This window comes from Heterodontus francisci, chromosome 13, assembly GCF_036365525.1.
Source record: "Heterodontus francisci isolate sHetFra1 chromosome 13, sHetFra1.hap1, whole genome shotgun sequence".
NCBI lineage: Eukaryota > Metazoa > Chordata > Chondrichthyes > Heterodontiformes > Heterodontidae > Heterodontus > Heterodontus francisci.
This window is the reverse complement of record NC_090383.1, coordinates 97891227-97915688: the sequence shown is the minus strand read 5'-3', so window position 1 is coordinate 97915688 and position 24462 is coordinate 97891227. Positions and strand designations below refer to the sequence as shown.

The 24462-nt window shown below is 39.4% G+C and overlaps 1 protein-coding gene across 5 annotated transcripts in view; it reads right to left on the bottom strand.

Moving 5' to 3' along the window:
- Window positions 1-7553: 7553 nt before the first annotated feature.
- The window catches only part of ppp1r21 (protein phosphatase 1, regulatory subunit 21), a 93988-nt gene continuing 77079 nt past the window's right edge, over window positions 7554-24462 (bottom strand). For all 5 annotated transcript variants that reach the window (XM_068045241.1, XM_068045242.1, XM_068045245.1 and 2 more), the window contains 7 exons: window positions 22661-22753; window positions 18428-18670; window positions 17590-17625; window positions 17110-17226; window positions 15152-15250; window positions 11812-11940; window positions 7554-8217 (listed from right to left, as the gene is read on the bottom strand). In XM_068045241.1, the coding sequence (XP_067901342.1) occupies window positions 8188-8217; window positions 11812-11940; window positions 15152-15250; window positions 17110-17226; window positions 17590-17625; window positions 18428-18670; window positions 22661-22753 (747 nt within the window). In that variant the 3' untranslated portion in view covers window positions 7554-8187. The remainder of the gene's footprint in view (window positions 8218-11811; window positions 11941-15151; window positions 15251-17109; window positions 17227-17589; window positions 17626-18427; window positions 18671-22660; window positions 22754-24462) is intronic.

Below are 24462 nucleotides of genomic sequence, written 5' to 3'. Positions count from 1 at the left end.
TAGGCTTGAGAAAGTGAAGCTGGGGACCATACGAAGGGAACCAACCAGGTTCTAATTCAAAGTTTTGGTGAGAAGAACAGCATCAATGGTGGAAATGAGGGAGTTGTTCAGAATTATGCACAATTACAGACAAATCATGGCAAACAAAAGGCCAGAGATTAGGCAATTGGGAGAGTGAAAGTAGCTATAAATGATTTTTTTGTGGGGCAGATGCAAAAGGCATTGTTGTTGGAAGAGGATAGGGGGTGTGGGTGGAGAGATAGAAGGTGGTGGAGATGCCCTTGTCGATGATCGAGACCATGGGAGTAGAGGCTATGGGAGGGAGATGATAAAGTCGATGGGATTGCTGTGAACATGGGAGGAGAATTTATTTGGAGGGAGACCTTAATGGAGGACAGGAAAGCAGTAAAATCAGAGAAACAGAGCAAGGGGAGTGGGATGGAGATTGAAATCACAGCCAGCCAATCAGGAATTGCTTACTGCAGAGACTGAGGGAAGGGAAGGAGGATATTTTGGTAAGAAATTTGGCTAGGGGTTGGAAAGAGCAATGAGGATTTTAGAGGAGAGGTGAGAGAGATGGAATAAGAGATGCACAAAAAGAGAAAAGTATAAGGGGAGTAGAGGGAAGAGACCAAGGTGTGATTTGGTGATAAGCTTGGGTGGGGCAGGTGATGCAAATTATCACCATACAGGGGCACTTCAGTAAGGAGCAAGGTGCTATCACCCATGAGTCAAGTTTCAGTCAAAGGCAGAATATCAATGCACTTATCCACAATACGCTTGTGGATGGCAAGGGCATTGCTTGCAAGTGAATGGGTGGTCTGGAGAAAATTGCAGAGAGGCACAGTGATAATTGATTTACTGGTAGCATCCACAATGGTGGGTGGGATCAATAGAATGGGAAGGACATTGGTGAGGTTAGCTTCCAGTGGGTGTGTTGGTTGGGGGGCTGGTGAGAGAGGATGATGGAACAGTTGGGCATTACTACCCATGAGGAGGCAGTGATTTATGCCTCGATAAACACTTTGGAGAATGCCAAATAAAGTAAAGAGTTTGCTGTGGTTTTAAGCTCAGGGCATTGACAGGGGATTAGAAGATTTGTGATGGTTTGGGGGTAGGAATGGGAGGGGGGGGGGAAAGAGAGGGAAAAGAGTTACTGAGAGGGGAAAAATGAAAGGTGGCATTTCTGGATGACACAAGGGGGAGAGGACAGGTAAGAAAAGGCACAAGAGGATTTTTTTTTTACACGGAGATACAAATAATGGGTTCAGAGCAGCAGCCAAATTTCACATACAATTGGACATAGAGGGGTGTCAAAGCCATGGCAGAGATTTGAGGAGACAGGACTTGGTCTTAAACAGAAGAGAGGGACGAGATGATATGTAAAAGTTCAAGTCTGAGGTCCTGCAGTCAGAAAGTTAATTTGTAGACAGGGTGAAGTCAACTTGGAGCGTCCACGACAGTATGCAGGTGTGGAAACATGGCTGTTCAAAGGGCAGACTTTCAGTTGCTGGAAGTTATCCAGTGAAAATAGATTGCCAAGGTGGAGTGGAGACAACCATTAGTCAGTCGGTGGATCCAGGGGACCAGTGGAGGTACATATTGGTCTCAGATGTTAGTAGAGGTGAGACTTTTCCACAGAAGGGAGCAGAATCCAGAGCATGATAGGAACCAGCATGAAAAGATCAGAACTAGCAAAGCAAAAAGAGAAAAAGAAAACTGAAGCAGAAAACCAAGCCTGCAGATCAGGTATTGGAATAGAGACAGTCCCAAAGACAATACTGTCTCAGTAGAAAGTGGTGACAAAGGTGGAGGTCACAGAAAAGCCCAGAAGGAAGTAGAGAAATGGACTTCAGCCCAGGAGAAAATGGATTTCTATCCATGACCCAACACAGCAGGAGTGTAAAGCTGAAAAGCTTGCATTGCACTGAAGTACAGTCCTAAAGCTCAGCAGGTAACAAGAAGCACTGCAGGCTGGAACTGGTAACCTTAAAATTGGATATTGACTGGCAGAGTAGAATCAAGGCAGCAGAGGCTATAGCACAAGTCCAGCAAAGCAATGCAACTCTGATGGCAGAAGAGTCCAGGAAATCAAATGCGATTTTACCGTCATTCATTATTGGGGAACATTTTCAACAACATGTGCAAGTGTAAAATGCTGGAACAGAAACATTTAAAGTCCACACTAGTTAATATGCAGGTGCAGCGAGCAATTAGGAAAGCAAATGTTACGTTAGCCTTTATTCCAAAAGGATTGGAATACAAAAGTAAAGACGTCTTACAGCAATTATAGGGGCCCTTGGTGAAAGCACACCTGGAGTACTGTGTACAGTTAAGGGCTTCTTACCTAAAAAAGGATATACCAGCCTTAGAGGGAGTACAACAAAGATTCATAGACTGGTTTCAGAAATGAGGGGATTGTCCTCTGAGAAGAAACTAAGTGGACTAAGTCTACATTTTCTGGAGTTCAGAAGAATGAGGGGTGATCTCATTGATACATAAAACTCTTAAGCGACTTGACAGGGTAAATGCTGGGAGGATTTTTCCCCTGGCTGCTGGGCTTACAGTCTCAGAATAAGGGATTGGCCATTTAGGACCGAGGTGAGGAGAAATTTCTTCACTCAAAGGTTGTGAACTTTGAAATTCTCCACCTAGAGTGCAGTGGATTCTCAGTGGTTGAGTATATTTAAGACTGAGAGCAATACATTTTTAGATAGTAAGGAAATCAAGGAATATGGGGATAGTGCAGGAAGATGGAGTTAGGGTAGAAGATCAGCTATGCTCTTACTGAATGGTGGAACAGGTTCAAAGGGCCATATGGCCTATTTGGCTCCTATTTCTTATGTTTTTATGCTCACAAACACCCAATATAAACTTTTGGTGCAAGGGACCTTTTGCTTGAACTGGATTACCCCCAAAATGCTGATCTGCTTTTCTCTTTCAGATGCTGATTGACCTAATGCACGTTTCAGCATTTCCTGTTTTTAATTAATAGCCAGTTTTTGCTTTATTCTCCTTGTATCACATTAACCCAATTATAACAGCAAAACATCACAAAAACATCTATGCATTGTTTGTGTGTGGTGACATCACAGTGGAAATTGAGCTCCTTTAACTTCTCATTCCCCAAATTGGCATTCACCATTGAAAGATTAAAAAGCATACTTATGGCTTTAACATTCTTCTGCTCTAAAATATTACAAAGATGATTAGAAGTTATAACCTGAGGGGGTTCTAAGTAAAATGCTTGTATTTTCTTCAATAATTAAATCCTTTGGCATTAATAAATTCCAACCAAATTAAGTATTGTATTGACTCTTCCAAATATTTTCCATCTGCTAAAAATATTTACTTGGGATTAAGAATATTTTTTAAATTGCCCTGAAAGTAATTAAAATGAGGGGGATATTATACTGAGGAATTGCTAGCAATCATTGTGTGACTGTTAGTTGATGTTACAACATGGCCTGGAACCCAGTCTCAAATAATTTGGGTCACTCCCTGCAATCAAATTTCAGTTCTCAGTGCAGTCAAAGCAAGGGTTCAGAATTAATTCAGCTTGAAGGAACTATTTATTCTATGAATTACACTGAGTTACTGCATTTACAAAATCATAAAGGGCTACCAGTGAATGGTCCATGTCCAGTTTACTCCTACAACTAAATTTGAACTTAATTTTTAAGATATCTAGGAATAAGCCTCAGGCTACTATCTTCTAAATCATTTTTAGAAAATTGTTCCCTTTCCCCTGTTGGCCATTCCATACTTCACACACCATGACTTATTTGGCAGAGTGTAGATGACCAGATGGTATGCTCCAGGCCTCTTCCATTGGACTTTACAAGAAGCTGCTGGGAGGTGCGAGACAGCAGCCCAAAGTGACACACTCTCCTCGTGAGGATGCCACCTGGCCTTCATTCTATGTCTCATCCTGCCAGCACACCATGAAGAAAAAATAAATTAGTAGCCTATTTGCTACATTCTTTCTTCATTAAGGACAGTTTACTGCATTGAGCCCAATGCAGTCACTCCAGAAAAGAGCTTGAGCCTGCCCAGATTCTATCTGCAGCATTAAAGTCACATTAAGCCCATCATACAGAATTTTGAATATACCATACCTTTGCCTGGGGCTTTAACAATACTTGGTTTCAGTATCACAAGAATATTTGTGAAGGAAATATTTAATCCCCTCACCTTTCTTTTCATTAAGGAACTGTTTAACATGGACTGCTCCACTTTAGGTCTAGGACCGAGTGACGGCCAAGTTGGTTCATTGAATGGTCTTTACACTAACTAGTTCAATTAATTTTGGTTTGACAGGCAATCACTGTAAACTGGCATTAATGGATGCTGAATATTAACTATAGCAGTGATCACAATCAGATTAAGAACTGGTGAGATTGTGACAAGTAACTTCTTAAATAACTGAAAGGTGAACTGCTTTGGCTAGCCAGTCTATTGGCTACACTATTGTCTAGACACTGGTGACTAGCAATGTTTCAGAGCTTCTACGACCACATCCTCATATTATGGTTGAGTGAATCTCCTTCCTTTTTGGGATACAGGTGTTAAATTCTGGAGCATTGAGTTCAGAACTCCCTTTTGGCAGTGGCATTATCTGTTCCACTAGGTCCTTTAGTCCTGGCAGAACCCACTTTACGCACAAGCTACAATATCTGACTGGGCTTCATGCTCATCTTTCATAAATCCTAGACTATCTGCAATTAAGCAACACTCTTCTCTCTCTGCAACTGGTTGGAATAACAATTGAATTTGATGTTGATAACTGTCCTGAATACTCTTATAAAGGTGCCCTTCTTAAACCTTAAGTTGCTTAAAGGACTAGAAAAACATGCTTCCTAAGAAAACTAAATTTACAAAAGGTTACCTCTAACAAAGGGTAAGAACTCGGCACAGTGGCGCAGTGGTTAGCACCGCAGCCTCACAGCTCCAGTGACCCGGGTTCAATTCTGGGTACTGCCTGTGTGGAGTTTGCAAGTTCTCCCTGTGTCTGCGTGGGTTTTCTCCGGGTGCTCCAGTTTCCTTCCACAAGCCAAAAGACTTGCAGGTTGGTAGGTAAATTGGCCATTATAAATTGCCCCTAGTATAGGTAGGTGGTAGGGAAATTTAGGGACAAGTGGGGATGTGGTAGGAATATGGGATTAGTGTAGGATTAGTATAAATGGGTGGTTGATGGTCGGCACAGACTCGGCGGGCAAAAGGGCCTGTTTCAGTGCTGTATCTCTAAACTAAACTAAACTCCTGCTCTTGCTACTCAATTGCTGCATATTAAGGTGATGCAACAGTCTCTATTTTTACATTTTATTTCAAAATGAAGTCTTACTATAATTAGTTAACCAAAACGACATATATACTACAAAGTCTCTATTCAAAACCAACAAATTTGGAGTCCTGCGCCAAGTCATCGAGTCACGGCTTTCCTTGGAGCACGAGAGACATCAGACAGAATTTTACCAGCCCCGGGTAGTTGTCTGGGCTGGTAAAATAGTGGGGAGCTGCATTGGGACAGCTCCTCAACACAGCCACGCCGCCAGGGATTTTTCCAGCGGCAGATTGCGTGACAGGTTGGCAGGCTGCTCTAAGGAGACGAGAAACTGACTTGTATAAAAGCCCAATTAAGGGCCACTTTACGCAACGGCTGACATTTTGCCAATGCCGGGGCGGCCCTGCGCAGTGTGGGGAGGCTAACAGCTTTATGGAATCTCCATAACACAAAGAGGGGGCTGCAAGCAGGGAACGCAGCCTCCATGGCCCAACTAATCCCTTGGAGGAGTTACCCCTCTGACACTCAGCCCCCTGAAAGTTTTATTTTATTTTAATTTACTTACCTGTTGGAGCTTCCCTACCTGCCCCGGAATGGGCCGGCAGCATCAGGAGCCTGCCTGCCATCCTTAATTGGATGGCGGGCCTACTAGCAGCCAAGGAGGCTGCCTGCAGTAAAATGTCCAAGCCAGTCCTGCTGCCGGAAAGTGCGGGCTTGGGACTCACTTTTTGCCCTGAGATCGGTGCCCACAGTAAAATTCAGTGCATCGTGTCTACGAGTTATGGATTATTTTTCCTATCTGTTTTGCATTTCTTAACTTTATTCTCCCCCACACAAGTGGGGAGATATGACACGTTTATATTTCACTAAGAGCTCTACTTGAGGTCTGAGGGATAATGGCTTCTCACAGTAGCAAGGGATGTCTCGAGTATAAAACAGTCATTTCTGGGGTCATTACTTAGGACCTTTTATGGCTTTTAGCTTAGAATAATTTTATGGCTAAATTACATACGTGATGTTTTGAATTAGCTTTGAAAGCTGTAGCTTGGACACTTCTCAGCATTCAGTTCAACAGCTGAACTCCATTTTAAGCAGGCCACTTGCAAGCCAAGCTCCATTTTAGGCAGATTACAGGGCATTTCATCTATGAACTTAAAAAACATTATTCCAACGATTTACTGGGAACAGCATATCCTAAACATTTTATAGCGTAATACTTGTACTTTCACTAGTGAAAAATCAAGTGCTAAACAAATTTCACCAATGATTTTTCATTTATGGTTTGTGACCAAATCACTTAATTAAGGTGCTGGAAAGCAGGCATTCCCTTGGTAGCCCAGTAAGAGACCCCCAGTGTTTTCATGAGGGAAGGGGAGAACAGAAAGTTGGGAGAGAAAAATGTCAGTTGCTGTTGAATGTATTGTTAGGATGTACTTTTGGAAGTTGAAATTAAAAAAGGCACTTTACTAATCCATTTGTCGTTACAAGTAATTTAAAAATAATTTCAAGGGTGAATTTTACACAACTGGTCCATTTACCAAATATGACTAGGGAACAAGAAGAATTAGTTTGTGTTTGAACAAAGTGAAAGTGTTCATGTTATTGTAGAATTTGAAGCTCCAGAATCAGAGATTCCAAAAACACATTACGTTCAACAGTTTGTGCTCTGAGAGCTGGGGATGCTCAACCAGATTCTGAACAAAGACAAGTTGACTGGTATTAAAGGGGTTCAAATAGTATTTTTGTGGTGGGATCAATGGGACGTTGTTGGGGCAGAGTACAAGAGGCTTGCAGTCTAACCTGTACTACATCTATAAAATACAACAGTTTGCATTTATATAGTGTAAATCACAGTGCCAAAAGTGGAAAACCAGAAGTGCTCCATTACCCACCCCTGAAACAGTCAACCGCGAGAAATGAAAAAAGAATGTATCTTTGGATAAGAAAACCTTGTGTACGTTTTTAAAGAAGTAACATAAATCCTCTTAGCAGTGGGGGTTTATTAAATAAGTCTTGGTCTTCTCTAAATAGCAGTTAGGAGAGAAATGCTGAACAGGCTGGAGTTTCAGTTACATAATACTGTAAAACACTGAACTAATTAATAAAGGAGACAGCACCACTTTCATGATGCTTTAATGCATTCATATCTAATATAGAATATGCAATTGCTAAACAATGAGCACAGCCCATAGTGTATGTGCAGCAACTAGAAAGTAACATGCTTGGCTACTGGACAAATAAATTTCCTTTAATAAGACAGTACTCCAAGTGTGCATTACCATTTATTTTTTTTTAAATTGATTTTCATTAACATTTTATGCACCGACTATATTTTCACACTCAGATTTTCTAGGGGAGGCAAAGAGCAGCAGGATGGTGTGGGGTGGTGAGGAAAGGTGTGATGCAGTATTAGCAGGAGTAAACTGAATAAATTAGAATTGTGCTCCACATTTCAAGAAATCAAAACACTTGATGTGAACAATCTGCTGGATTTCTCATTTCAGAAAATAGTTACACAATTAACATACACATTGTCACATAATTCAATGTACAAAACCTCCATTATGGATTCACATAATGAAATAAAATGAATAAAAAGCTATTGTTACAAATTACCTATTGAATGGGAATTTCACAGGTACATTATTTTTGGAATATGTTTTAAGTGCCAGAGTGTTTTTCATCATGTTCCTAAAACTTGAGGGGATAATTAGAAAAAAAAAATCCCTTTAAGTCCAATTTTCTTTTGATTTCTCGGCTCTGTAATACCACGATCATTACACGCCTTTACTCCCAGAAAGGACTGCAACACAAATATTCATTTGGCATCATAAACTTCCCTGTAGGTAACAGCAGTCGTATCTTCAACGCACAGATCTCTAACCTAATGGCGCCTTCAGATCTTATCGACCTCTGTTTTTCTTTGCATTACCCTTCAAAAGACAGAATGAGAAAATAAACGGTTGATTGACATGACTGGTAGCTTGATTTTGTATCTAATTCCAGTGAACAGGCGAGTACCAAAATAATCTAGTGTATTGGTAACATCTACATAAATAGCATACCTCTTCCTAACTTCAGCTGAACTTTTAGGGTGTACCAGAACAAACGTCATACTGAGATTTGTGGTTTATAAAAAGCTGCATAAAGGTGAGTGAAGCTATGCACACATTTTTGTGCATTTTCTCAACTTCCTTTTCTAGATTACTGTGCCATCCACCAATCTTCCCTGTAAGCTGTGTGCATATATGGCTGCATAGCAGCCTGGAAGGTACTGTGCAGGTCTTGTTCAGTGTTAAATACTGCATCTGTTCAAAAAGACTTCAAGGTACTGTGCATTGAAAAAAACTGGCTAAACATAACTATAGTTTACAGGGAACATTGCCAGCCACCATTTCCTGACTTGAATGGCAATACCAATAACTGGTTATTAGGTACTGACTTACTTTTGGATTTCCTTCCCCCTGGAGGAAAGCAGAAGGTATCAGCAAGCAATGTCCTTTCTAAATATTTTGCATTGTGTGTGGCCTGATTTGAATGTGCAGTACCTTTACAATTTTTTTTTGCACAGCTGTGCATGCGCGGTATCTTAAAGATGACAACTAAGTGAGCAGCCTGTGTGGTACCTTCCAGGTTGCCGCACGGCCCTATGCGTACAGCTTACAGTAACATTGCCAGTTATGGTTGAAAAGGTGCACCTTGACCAGATTTCACTACAGGCAGTTGCTTTGGACCAGGGTACTTTCTATTTTTTCAGTAGAAGTCACAATGCTGATGAACAATTTGCACAAACTCACTCTCAGGCAACTCAAACGTTTATTTCTAACTAATGAGCCATACATGCCTGCTTGAAAAGAAAATGCCAATCAAAATCCAAAAGCATGAGATAGTTTTTTTCCATTAGCATCAGATGCAGTACACAATATGTTTAGCTGCTTTCAACTAAATTGTCAACTTTTTTCTTTGAGCTAAAATTTGGTTATAGATCCAACACTGAGTTTCTGAGTCTCCTTCAATGCACTTTATCTACTGAAGTGCCTAGAACAGGTCAGAATTAGATTCCACAGTTGTACTCCACTATGTGATGAAACATAGGTAGAAACAGGCTTAATTAGGTAGAATTTAGATATTAATATATTATTCTTTTTATAATTAAAGACTGAATAGCCAGTTTTCAAGACTCACTGAAATTCCCCTTTAAGAAGGTAGAGTTAAAAATGTCAAAGGTCTTTCAAGGTCCCTGTTGCCACAGAATGTGAACCAGAAACACCTTTTAAGTTGGACATTCCATTTCAGCGTTTCTGTTGCTAGGGAATTGGAGGATAAACACACATTGAAACATCCTGGGTGACATCAGCAAGAGGTAGCAATAAACTTAATTAGTTGATAGTGTTGGTGAAGTAGACAGATTGACTCAAAAGAAGGGTTAAAAGACCCATATAAAACACAATTATAGAGAATAAAATGGAATAGTACTTACAGGAACAGATGTCAAGTAAACCCAATTATAAACATTTTGACCAGATAAATGCTCAAATTCAACAGCAGGGGAATTCCAACAAAAAACATTATGTGGGGATGGTAGCTAATGATATCATATTTGGATCTTAAAAGCAGGAAAAACAGACGGAAAGGTAACACCTATATGCTAAAAGGTCAGATGATAGTTTAGAAACAGTATAAACATGAAGGTTTTTGAAGCAAAAAAACAGAAGTATTGAATTCCTCATCAATGCTTCTCAACCTATGGCTTACTTGGAGAATTTAAGGTAAAAGTTTACTTTAAATTTTGATGGATATTCTAAGATATTTTGCTGTAACAATATCAAGGTTAAACTTCCGGATTCTATTTTAGAAGATTATGTGTTACATCTCTAAGTAATATTTGATATTGTGATTATACTTATCCACTTAGTGTATTGAATGCTCAATTCTTTAATAAATCGTCTCATGTAGTATTCTGTATACAACTACAAGAACTCCCTCTCGGTGTCTCTAAGTGGAGAGATACATAATGAAGAGTGTTTCCTGGACCCTTACAATATCTAGGATATTTATGACTTAGCCATAATTATTAAAAAATAGGCGATCCGAAAGATGGTAATATTCTCTGTTAGTTTTCTTTCTTTGAGGGAAGACTAGTTAAGTTCTTACAACTCAAATACGTGTCTATAAGAATTTGTCTGGTTTGACCTTAAAGGAGATTCATAGGGATGTACGCCGGATTTGGTTTAGTCACTATAAGGGGTTAAAGTTATAAATCACTTAAACCACAGGTTCATGTTGCTTAACTTTTCAGAAGTTTCACATGATGCTCAATTGGGATGAAGGACCAAAAAGTGTAAAAACAAAAGGGACACCAACAATTGAGATGCAGTTTCATGGAGTCACATATTCAGACTTTTATATTAAAAAGATGTCCACAAAGGGGATTTACAGAAGTCAAAATAAAAGAAAAAATACAAATACCCTTATCCTCCACCTTCCTCCCAAAAAACTATTAAACAAATTACCTACCTACATTTTCCTCTTTAAGTCTCATTTAGCTCATGTACTTGGTGTAATCAGTACATTCACCCTCTCAGATGCATGCAGTTTTCTGTAAGCTTTTCATCTCAAAAATTGTATTAAATGTTAAAAGCCATTCTTATTGGCTCTCAGCCCAGAATTGCTTCCAAAGTTTTTGTGTATTTTTCAAATGTTAAGCACCCATCCATCAACATGCCCTCCTCAAAAAGAATGTTGGTCAGATTACAAACAAGAATGACAGAAGCAACTTGGAGGGGAGAGGATAACTGGGTTCAGCTTTCGGGGCAGGAAATGCATGACTGGATTGGTGCAGTCACAAGGGCTTCCATGAGTCACAATTGGGCTGCAGGCCAAATAATCAGTACTCTTGATTTAGTCAAGTGGTTTTGTAAATGGTTTGATCTCAGTTTATTTAGAAGGTTCCATACTGTTCACTTGTAGGATGATGCATCCCATTTGTAAGTATTATTTACAAGTTTATAGAAATTGCAACACATCTGCAGTTTCCAAATTGGCCCTCAATAGATTCAAGAAATTAACAAACCAACCAAAGACAAAAAGAAAATACTTTATGAGGGGAGATGGTGGTATAGTGGTAATGTCACTGAACTAGTAATCCAGAGGCCAAGGCCAATGCCCTGGGGACACATGTTCAAATCCCACCACGGCAGCTGGTGGAATTTAAATTCAATTAATTAAGTTCAATTAATTGACAAAAAAAAAAAATCTGGAATTGAAAGCTAGTCTCAGTAATAGTGTCATGAAACTTATCATTGATTGTCGTAAAAACCCATCTGGTTCACTAATGTCCTTTAGGGAAGGAAATCTGCTGTCCTTACCTGATCTGGCCTGCATGTGACCCACATATAGTTAACTCTTAACTGAAATAGCCTAGCAAGCCACTTAGTTGTCAAGGGCAATTAGGGATGGGCAACAAATGCTGGCTTTGCCAGCAACACCCACATCTCATGAAAGAATTTAAAAAAACTGTTGTTTACCTTACTGCCCGTACGAAGAGAGTCAATTTCTTCCTTTTGTTTCGACAAAGTCTCATTCATACTACAAAGATGATCACTCATCATACTCAGCTGATCTTCGTAGCTCCTCTTTGTCGTAGTCAGCTCATCCTATATTAAAATGCAGACACCATTATATTAAAACAGAGAAGTTACAACAGGGGAATGTGTGGAACACATTTAGTGCACAAGCAAGGAAGTACTGTGTGGTTTAGAAAGGTACTCATCACTTGAGTAATCTATTGTGTCATCAGCTCATCCACTTCCTGCAACTCTCCCGACTCCAAGAAAGTTTTTATACATTGGTCACTCTGGCTGCTGCCCCTCATTTTACCATATTAAAATCTTAAAGTAGAAAACAATCCTAAAACCATGGCTTGAATTAATATAACAGTGGCTGGAATGAATGCCATTAAATTGTTGAGAGAGATAGAGAGAGAGAGAGAGAGATAGAGAGAGAGAGAGAGAGACTGAGACTTTTGCACTCTGGCACCCACATTTACATGTTCTTTTTGTCCTTAATGTAACTATCACAGGGTCGCTAGATATTGGTTCTGAGTCTCTACATAAACAAAGCATCACAGAAACAGTAGTCCTAGGAAGCCAGTGACTCTGTTCAGTTGTAGTCAACTATTTCTATTTTTTTTTCTCTCAGAGGGAACATTTCCCCCCCCCACAAAATTATCTGTAAAGGAGCTATTCAAAACTTCTACCCTTGACATTTGAAGAATACTTTGATGTATATCCATTTCAAAGTACACACCCTTTACCCTCACTGAAATAACTGCGCAGAAGTCCAATTACCACCAAAAATAAAACTGATGTCAATGCCTTCTCTACCTTAAACTATCTCAGCCACTTAGGCTAGGTGGAAAGACCATGTTTGGCTTATGTCATCTCATAATAGGCATCAATGTCTGTACACTAACAATCTGAAGTGGTGAATTATTCTAATGAGTTGCTTTTGTTTTTGTGATGAAGTACTGCTTTTAATTAATTTAACCAAAATTTCTATTTTTGCACTGTTTTCAATGATGTTCACCACAATATCCTTATTCAGCAGATGTTTGAGTCACACGTTCTCCATTAGATATGGAAACCAATCCACTTCCACAAAGTTAACAGTGAATGTTAGTCCACAAAAGTACTGGAAATTTTTATCTTTCATGATCATCAGTAATCTAGTTCAGATACAGCCCTCTTATATTCTCACAGTAAAAGGATTTAGAAGTTTCACCACTCCACACAAGTTCTGTTAGCTGCACATGGCACTGATTTCCTATTGGATATTGAACTTAAATAGTGTAACGTTTTCAATGCCTGCCATCATTTTTAAAATTTAAAACATGTGGCAGACAGCAAAAGCCAGTTGTAAATGGAATAATTAACAGCATATGCATACTGCCAATGCAATTTTATTAATTTTTCATTTGTCTTTTATACAGAATGATTTAGTTACACAACGCAAAAATCAGCTGTTTTATTATGTAGCATTGTAGGGAGAAAAATGAAAGAATCATCAACATAGCACTTGTACCCCATTTCAAGCTGCAGTAGACATAATTTTCTTGGATATCCAAACAAAAACTGATAAAAACACCATGAGGAACTATACATTCAAATTATGTACCATGGTACGAAGAACAATACAGTGAGATGGATTGAAAATTGCATTAAAGTACCATAAGCAAAAAGGTGGTAGTTTCCCACTGAGGTCCAGTCACTAATGGGGTGGCCCATGGTTCAGTGCTAGGTCCCTTTTGTCAATGTTTGATGATCCAGGAAGGGTATAGAGAATACAGTTATCAAATTTGCAGATATTAAATTGTGTGGAACAGTTAGGGCCTTAAAAAAGAGGAAATAGACTGCCATGGGATTTGCCTAGATTGAGGAAATTGGCCCAGGCCTGGTAAATGCCCTTGAATTTAGATAATTAAACAGTCTTACACATGGGTACACAGAATACAGATAAGGAGTATAGAATGAGTGGGCGTAGCTTAAGGGTGACAGCAAGACACCTGGGAATGATTAGTGACTGTTTTCTAAAGAATCAAGAAGTGTCAAGAGGTTTCTGCCATTGTGAACAGGGCCCTTAGCTGTACTACCTGGATTGTTCAGCACAAAACTGGGGCCATGATTGTTAATTGCATATTAGTGTTTAATTGTATGCAGATGATGAGCATTAACTGGAGATTCACTTGTGCTCCAATATGGGGGCAGACTAAAACTATGTTTGTTGGGTTAGGAGGTGCATATTTGTAATGCGAATCTCTTAACAAAAGCTTATAAAAGTGTGCAAAGATTGACTCCAGTACCATTCTTCACTGCCTGGCTTTCTGGAATCAGTCAATGATAACAGTACTATACAAGGCTTTGGTCAGACCTCCTCTAAGAATAGTATACACCATATTGGTCCCTCCAGGTTATGGATATTAATGGCTCTAGACATAGGACAGAGAGGCAAGGAGGATGAAGACTCCATGCCTTGTGGTTGAAATTTCGAGAGAGGCAGAGGCTTGGAGGAGATATGATTCAAGTATTTATTATTAAAAGTCATCAATAACAACAAGCAGAAGGTGGTTGAGTTGACGGGGCTAGGTACAACTAGAAACCACCAATTTAAATTGAGAAAGCAAAGAACGAGGTTGGATGTTTAATGTTTTAATTTTTCTTAAGAGAATTGATGTGTGGAACATGCTTCTGGAGGTGGTAGTGAGGACCGACACCCTGAAGTTGTTCAAGAAGGTGTTAGGCACACTTTTTAAAAACTACATCATCAGGTGAAAGGCAAGATTCTGGGAAATGACTAATGGATTTGCGGTCACCTGGTACGTGGGGGCAGTGGGGTGGAAAGAGAGGAAGGAATAGGGAATGAGTCCTGCAAAAAAATGAACCAAGTGTGTCTACCCTGATGCCTCTGGAAGCTGATTCTGCTGATCTATTACCCTGGAAAAATATGAAACTTCCCACGTACACAAACATCTCTAGATCTGTTGTATGAATTAACATGATAATCATGCAGACACTCGCAAGAGCAGAATGACTCGATAAATCCCATTAATTATAGAATATATTGGCAAGAGTCACAAAAACAGAGCTGCTTCCACATTGTACTGCTTGACAACAGCATGAGTAGACATGTTACTTCTTCAAAAGCACTGCTGCATTCTAATGTATTTAGTCCCAGTACCAGAAATATTACCCCAATTTATTTGGTTATTTTAATACACATACACATCCAGCTACAAATAGACACAAAGCTCATACGTTGGATATATTTAGCCAAGAATACGCACACAAGAGGGTTGACATTTCCTCCTACCTGCAATCGCACAATGTTCTGATTGGCAACTTTTATTTCTTCTGAGAGGGATTCTCTGGACTTCTCTGCTAGTGCTAATCTTTTAGCAAGGGCGCGACACTACAAATTTATACAAAAAATTATATAAAAATATTCAAATTCACACAATAATTCAACTAGAAACCAACTGTAGTCTGCAAACCTGCCCCAATACAGTTGGAACACATTGATTTGAAACATTTGACTACACACCCTTAAATTGAAATCAACTCTCATTTGAATGTACTGTTCCCTTCAGGATACTTTGTTCATTTTTACACCATCTCAGCTTCCAGCTGCCCTTCCCATGGCACTTTTCTGTGCCAATGCAACATCTATCCATTCAACTCTTTGCATACTACTGCCAGGGCTTTAAACAATCCTTTGTTAGGCTGCAATTTGACACACTTCTAATGAATATACTGTATTTTTAAAAAATTCTTTCATGGGATGTGAGCATCACATTTGTTGCCAATCCCAAATTGCCCTTGAGAAGGTGGTGGTGAGACACAGTGCAGTCTCCTCTAGGTAAGAAACTGGCCCCTCAAGCCTGCTCCGCCATTTGGCTGATCTTAATGAAATCATTTATGACATCAGGGAGACCAACATATTAGATAATTAATTTTCTGATCACCTCCCTTCTGTTCACAAATGTAACCCCGACTTCTCCATGACTCGCCAAAGTAACATCCCTCCCATTTTGTCTCCAAAATCCCATCTTTGTCCTGCGATACTGTTCCAAGCAATTTCAACAAAAGCATCATCTCATTTTCTCCTTAGTATTCTGCAACCACCAACATTGACTTGAGTGACCGCTTAGCTCTCCCATCTTTTTTTCAGCAAGGGTGCTGGGGGATATGAAGTGGGTCTTTTGGCGGGAAGGTGTTTTCCTTGTGGATCCTCTCAGATCACAGCTTACTCTGGGAGGTAGGGGTAAAGCTGATTGAGAACTCACTAAAATAGAAATTCTGGTCACAAAACCATTTCCACCCACGACATTGTGAAACAGGCATACTTTACAACTGTACACCGTTTCCTTATGGTTCCCCAAACACTATAAAAAGGGCAGCAGGACACAGAGCATTGCTCTGGAACAAATAGTGAAAATCATGCTTGCAGAGTTGCTGATCTGAAATATGCTGTTGAGGGAAACACATAGCAGAAAGTGAATGCTTCTTTGCTGGAAGCAAGAATCAAGAAGAGGTTCATTCCATGATACTCTCTCACTTATCCAATCCATTATTGTACCATAGCAGGGATCTGACCCTTCGAGCCAGTGAACTTAAGATGACTGACACAAAATAACCAATATATAAATATTGCTGCCCTCTCAAAATAAATTCAGTTGTAAAACTGAGAGGCTTAACATATAATCTAGGCTGACATTTCAGTACACTTCTGAGAGTGGTGTACTGTGATGCCATACTTCAGATAAGACATTAAAAGGACGCCCCCTTTGCCCTCTCAAGCAGATGTAAAAGGCCCAAAGGCACTATTTGAATAAGGGCAGATGGGTTCCCCAGTCTCCAGGGAATTTGTCAACCAACATCGCTGAAAAAGGTTACCTGATCATTTATCTCATTGTCGTTTGTGGGACCTTGGGTGTGCACAAATTGCCTCCAATGTTTCTGTACATTACACCAATGACTATATTTCAAAAGTACTTAATTGACTCTGAAGTCCTTTGGGATGCTGAGATCCTGTAGGACTATATAAAAGCAAGTACTTTTTTCATTACAATGCAAAGTGTAAGGAAATAAGTAAGATTTTCAGAGATTTGCAGAATTCCTAAGCAACAATGAAGTTTAAAAAATTTAGGCTAGTAATTTTACAAGCATCATCTCTCAAATGAAGAATTATTTTTCGATTTTGTTTGCCAAAAATGGCCACAAGATAGGAAAATGTCAACATTAAAGGCCATTATGCGTCATCAGTATTACCTCTGCATAAAAATGCACTGACTTGCTGTCTGCTATCTGAAGCTGTGAAGTTAGTTCTGCCACTCTGGTCATGTAGTGACTTTTGATCAACTGTTCGCGCGACTCTGCATCTGGAATCTAAAAGTACACACATGGGACATTCCTTTAGCTGTGACTGGTGAATGCTTTATATGAGGTCACTTCAAAACCTGTTATTTTAAATGTTTGTTTAAATGAAATTATGTACATAAGCCACCCAACAACCAGTGCAGACTACTTTAAAATCTACATTCATCAGTTTCTGCATATGTTCCTCAATCCGATCAGTTATATAACCGCTTACGCCATAATTAAAAGTGAAGCACATTTTTTTTTTAAAAAAGATTTTAACAAAGATAGACAACTACAAAAAAAATTGCCCATTTCAAAAATAAGAAATATGATCATTGCAGTACACTTAATTAATTTTATTTTCAAAGAACTTGAAGGGTATCACAGTACCTCATTGTTCATGGTGGAAGTGGTCAGCATTCCAACCTAACAAATAAAAACTTCATTCAGTTCAAGACTCATGCTAACATGTTCATATATATTACAAGTAAAAGGAGAGGACTTACTAGAATGTAAAGCAGTGGTTTAGGGAGGATAATGGCCTTTTTGGTAAATAGAAAACTAAGTTACAGATTTAATATACCTAAAGCTTAGGTTACCTCAAGAATGCAACAATTCACAAATTTCTAAACTTTTCACACTTAATGTACTTTCCCAATGACTCAGTTAGTAAATCACTACTCAGCATAAAACTGAGCCATAAGCCAAAGATGGTCCAAGATCCAATATTCTCAGCCAGGGTGACAGGAAGAGCTACAAATAACCTCTGCACTTTAGACTTTAGAAATGGTAGGGAGGGAAGGGGGGTTGGGGGAAAAAGGTAGTAAAAATCTGTTCTGACTAAAGGTTAATTGACTGAAATGTTAAGTCTGTTCTCTCTCCATAGATACTGCCTGATCTGAATATTTTCTGATTTTATTTCAAATTTCCAGCATCTGCAGTATTTTACTTTTGTGGTAAAAATCAAGGAGGTTTCCCTCTCCAAAGTGGTGTCCAGTGCAGACTGGATAGTACTTGGATGTGATGGTGTATTGGTAGAATAGTCTGTTGAAACTTAATCTTGGCTCACTCATGAAGAATGTCCAACTGGGTGAGGCAATGGAAGGGCAGTCAGCTCCCATGGAACTGCATCCAAGTATAAAGGCTATCATTTTCAGGAAAGAGAAAATAAACCAAAAAAAAAAGCTCAATTCTCAGTCCCATTGAATTCAAGTTTTACACCATTTACCAGACTAGTACTTCTAACTGGTTCTTTGGAGTCCTTTTCAACAAGCTGCAATTCTTCGATTTTGGGAATAGCACCATTCTCCTGGATAGAACCAACGGAAGGCATCTGCCCTTTAAATTGACTTTCCAGTTCAGTTAGACGCTGATTCTCCTTCTCCAATTTTATTTTGGCTAGTTGGGCCTCCAGCATCCAATGCTCTTTCTCCTGCTCCAATTTTGCTATTTTCTCTTGGCTTTGTTGCACCTGCAAAGATGGGGAACACTACATGGTTACAAGTTTCTTCTTTAGATGCTTGTGCCATCCTCCTGACCACAGCTAATCGGGCAGGTGGGTGAACTACTCCAAGGCTTCTACATATTCTGAACTGCAACTCAGGAGGTATGCAAATATGACCCATGCTAATCTATAGCTTTTCTCCTTTTACTCCCACCTCTCAAAATAACCGAGAACTGCCAAATGGAATGTGTCTGTGCGAATCATCTAACATCACTTTAACCACAGCTTTTCCATGTAATTATTTCTAACAGAAAGTGACCTTCTACAAAATTTTTTAAATAATATGGTCAAAAACTTGCTCCTTCTTGTAATTGAGCAAGATCAGAAACCACAATAAGACAGAGCGAATGGCCTCAGCCTGCAATTTAAACAAACAATTTAAAGGTTGGTTACAAAAAGTCATTGGGTGAAGGTTACGAGTTAGGAGTGGTGTTTGACTGGCTGGGGGCAGGTAGGGGAAACTTTAAAACTATTTTACTTGCTCTTTTCATGCTCTATCACACTAGTTGAGTTTTTCCATTCTATTCTTGTAACATAAAACTGCTGATGGGCACCCCTTCCCTGACAAATTTTGAACGGCAAAGCAAGGCACAATTCATAAAACAAATATTTTACTTGTTTTCCAGTATAACTTACACTACTTATAGGTTATCCCTAGTGTTACTTCAGCTGTACAACAAATTGGAAAGTTAACAAAATGAAATTTACAGGTTATGTAATGACAAAAATCACTGATTTGGGCCAAAACTGATCAGCCCCACTGCCTAATTAGAACTCTGTCCAGTCTTCAGGTGAACCCTCCCTTAATGGATTGACATGTACTTCAGGGCATAGTTGAGACCAGTAGCTACAGTTTGGGTTCCAGCCAAGCAGAACCCCATGAACATTGCTTGGCTGGTGAGGGTGGGATTTTAGCTGTCCTGTTTAGGTCTGATTACATGCATGCACAATAGCTGTTCGAAATTTAAATATCGAGGGAGCAGAGCAAGGTGAATTCCTGCTCATTTAAATATTTGAATTATGGCCAGATAGATTTACTTGGTATCGAGGGTCTATTGGACCTAGGGCATTTTACAAATCAGATTTGATACCAAACTCGACACAGTCCTGGAGGGGACAGTCTAGCAACACTAGAAGGTCTTGTGTTGCTTTGCTCCAGAGACAAATTGGGTTACTATTCTGCAGTAACATAAAAATGATGTCAACTCAAAATTAAATATTTGGGGGCAGATTCTAGCCATTTTGAAAATGATAAGGCTCCTTGAAGGTACAGACGTCCAAACACCAGCCACCAACTCAGCCATCAGGACATGAAGACATCTTTGTTTCTCAACAGCTATTTTGAATGGCCTATTAACTGCAAATATCGAGTAGCTGAAGATGTTTGGTTTGTTTGTTGGGTATTAAAGTGAATGTCATTTACCATCAAATATTCTCAACTCACTAGTTTATGGGTCTGCACTGAGATTGTCAAGAGCACTTTGTAATTCATATTTTGCCTTTTCATCAGAAGTCCTTTATCCATCATTAGGGTTCCAGCCATTTAACCTTTTGATCTGTGCTACACAATGGTGCATGGTGACCTCTTCATTACAAGTGTAAATTTGCTGGCCTTGACTTCAGTATTGGCTGCACACAGTCAGCTCCTTGTTTTAACTAACCTTTTCTTTGCATGTGGTGTGCCCTATTTTTATTTTAGAAATTGACCTGAACTCCAAATCTGTATTATATGAAATCAACTTTTAACTATATTTTTGCACATATTGTTAACTAGGTTCTGTAATTCCTGTTGCAGTATGTTACAGTACATCAAGTTTGAACCTTTATTGTAAAGGCCTGAAAAGATGTTGGTGCACAATTGCAGTAATAGAAGTAATGGCAGGAAAGTTGAACATTTCTGCAAGAGCCATCTCAAGTGAAAATATTTAAAAGAGGTTCATACTAAGTAGAGTAGCGTTGTAGTTATGTTACTGGACCAGTAATATAATTGATAATTTGAGTTCAGTTTAAAAATATCTGGAAATAAATAGCAGCAATCAATGAAAATGGTGACCAGTTGTAAAAATCCAACTTGTTTACTAATGTCCTTTGGGCAAGGAAACTTTCCCCCACTTATCAGTCTGGCCTATATATGACTCCAGTGCCACACCAATGTAGCTAATTCGTAGCTACTCTCTGAAGTTGCCTAGCAAGCCACTTAGTTATGTCAACTAAGGATGAGCAATAATTGCTGGCCTTGTCAGCAGCACCCATGGATGAATAAAAGCAACACACTATGCATTGCATGACTGATTATGTAGGCAAATTTGATTTAAAGACTTAAAGACTGCTGCAAAGGATTTAAAGATCTATTAAGTAGAAGGTTAATGAATTCAGTGTCTGGGAGAATAAACTCTTACAAGCATTCTATTACTGAGTCTCAGTACTGTTAAAAATTAAGTTAATCCATTGTTCTGTTTTCTGAAGGTTCATTCCCCTTCAGAAATATCACACAAGGCTGCCTTTGAAACTCAAGTTTTGTATCAGTGGTACGCCATGTCATTTGAAGTTGAATTCTTACAGTGCCCATTGCTCTTTCCAACATTGTCAGCGATCACTCAGCAGCTTTATTCCCCAATTCAGGCTACTTGGTCATTGGACTGCATTGAGCCTCATTTATGGAAGGCTTGAGAGAATTTATTCTCCTAGAAACTAGACTTCTGAACTCTTTTTTTTCCTCCTCTACTTAAATATACCTTTAAAAATTGACTCCAAAAATTTCATATAATAGACTTGGAATTCAGGTTTAAAAAAATGGAGCACAGATACATGCAAAAAATAGTTACTTAAAACAAAGAACTGACTTGTAGACTCCAGTTATTTGAAATCATCCAACAGCAATAGAGGCTGATAGCAGCAAGTCCTGTTAGATGAAGGTAAAAGAATAGATGAAGCCAGCTACACCCATGCACACATTAAAGGCAAAGTTAAGTGGTGGGGAAGTAGTAAAAGATTCATTACCTATACTGTGACCAGTAAATGCAACACTCCTACTGCATAGGGCATATTTAATATTAAGGCCTGGAATTTTCTGAAATTTTGTGCAAAAATAATGATGTAAGTATGACATAATACTGATTTTTAATACAAAAGATCCAGGATATTCGAATGTGACTTGCACCTGTATTTTCACACCATGCCAGAGTTTATTCAATCATTCTCAAAATTCAGTAAAACCCCTGGTGCTCATTAACAGTTCAACCCCCGTGCAAAACAATGGAGAACACAAGATTTTTTGCAATTACTCAAGTTCTGAATGGGCTGTAAACTTATTCTAATAGTTTTGGCACTGCAGACCCAAAGTCATAATTCTGGCGCTTTATGATTTTTTTAAAAATTGAGACCAACACTCTATATTGCATCTTTGAATGGATTTTAAAGCAGCAGAATTACATTAAATATTAGATACCTTTCCATAATTACATTTTCTGAAACCTACTCAGCCTAAAGTGCCGAAATCATGGTTTGTTATTTTAATCTTTAATTTGATGCACAAAAAGACAGACTCAAAAGGAATAAGGCACGACGACCACGCTTTCCTGAGATTGGTATAAATTTCAAAGCAACTTGCTGGCTATGCTGTTTGCCAAAATTCCAGGCCTTAGTGTTTTCACCTCCTTTGCATAAACCAAAAGTCATGTCTCTGCACTCAATAGGGAAGAACTCAGTTGACTGCAGCTGTGCACTGTGCCTAGATTCTTAGCAAACAGGTGTCCAAAGCAAGAAAGACATAGTGCACTGCAAAGCACTTCAAATATTTATAAAATCAAGTGAAAATTGTGTCAAAGTTCCTCTTTAACCGCTTAATTTGATCAAAATTTCATGCCTTAAAACAGGATCTGGTCATTTCAAGTGTTACTTAGTTACTTCAGCTTTTCTACCAAAATTCCCTAAGTAACATAGAAGATGCATCATTACCTGTTGTGAAAGACCTTCACGGCTTTCAGTAGAACTTAGAATGGTCCTGCGATTTGCCAAAGCCTCTTCATAAGGTACTGACCCTGGACAAGACTAACAAAGTCAAAGAGTCATTTACAGCACACAAGGAAAAGGGCTACATATGCATGGGACCACCACCTGCAAGCTCCCCTCCAAGCCACACACTATCCTGACTTGGAACTATATCGCCATTCCTTCACTGTCGCTTGATCAAAATCCTGGAACTCCCTTCCTAACAGCACTATTGGTGTACCTACACCCCAAGGACTGCAGCGGTTCAAGAAGGCAGCTCACCACCACCTTCCCAAGGGCAATCAGGGATGGGCAATAAACGTTGGCCTAGCCAGCAACGCCTATATCCCATGAACGAATAAAAAAAGGCCATTCAGCCCATTGAGTCCATGGATTGCTCTAAGGAGAGCCGGCAATCTGTCCCATTCCCCCGCTCTATCCCCATAGCCCTGCCAGTTTATTTCCTTCAAGTGCCCATCCAATTTCCTTTTGAAATCATTGATCGTCCCTGCTTCTATCATCCTTGATGGTAGTGAGATCCAGGTCATTACCACTTGGAATAAAAAAAAAAGTTCTTCCTCACAGCCCCTTCATCTCTTGCCCAAAACCTTAAATCTGTGTCCCGTAGTCCCCGTATCATCCGTTAATGGAAACAGTTCTTCTTTGTGTACCTTATCTAAACCTGCCAGAATCTTGTACTCCTTTATCAATCCCCTCAATCTCCTTTGTTCCAAGGAGAACCACCCCAGCTTCTTCAGCCTAACCTTGTAGCTAAATTAGAAAACATAGAAAAAGGCGCACGAGTAGGCCATTCGGCCCTGCTCCACCATTCAAAAAAGATCATGGCTGATCATCTAATTCAGTACCTTGCTCCCGTTTTCTCCCCATACCCCTTGATCCATTTGGCATAAGAAATATATCTATCTCCTTCTTGAATATATTTAATGACTTGGCCTCCACTGCCTTCTGCGGTAGAGAATTCCACAGGGTCACCACCCTCTGAGTGAAGAAATTTCTTCTCATCTCGGTTCTAAATGGCATATCCCATATCCTGAGACTGTGACCCCTGGTTCTGGACTCCCCAGCCATCGGGAACATTCTCCCTGCATCTAGCCTATCCAGTCCTGTTAGAATTTTATAGGTTTCTAGGAGATCCCCTCTCATTCTTCGAAACTCTAGTGAATATAGGCCTAGTCAACCCAATCTCTCCTCATACGTCAATCCTGCCATCCCAGGAATCCGTCTCAGCCTAGTAAATCTTCTTTGCACTGCCTCCATAGCAAGAACATCCTTCCTCAGATAAGGAGGCCAAAACTGCACACAATACTCCAGATGTGGTCTCACCAAGGCCCTCTATAACTGTAGTAAGACATCCTTGCTCCTGTACTCAAATCCTCATCCCTGGAACTATTCTAGTAAATCTCCTCTGCACCCTCTCAAGAACCCTCACATCCTTCCTAAAGTGTGGTGACTAGAACTTGACAGTATGCTAGTTGTGGTCTAACCACAGCTTTATAGAAGATGCAGCATAAATTTTGTGCTTTTGTACTCAAAACCTCATTTATGAAGGCCAAGATTCCATATGCTTATTCCATTTCATAACCTCCAACACTAAAAGGCTCTATGCAGAACAAAATACGCAGTGCATCACAAAACTCTTCAAAATACAATTGTCACCAACGGTTTCATCCTGCATGAGGCTCATTGGTTATCCTCTGCCTTTCCCTATAAGCTTTCTAAATAGGCTTCTGATCATTGTTGCATCTGGC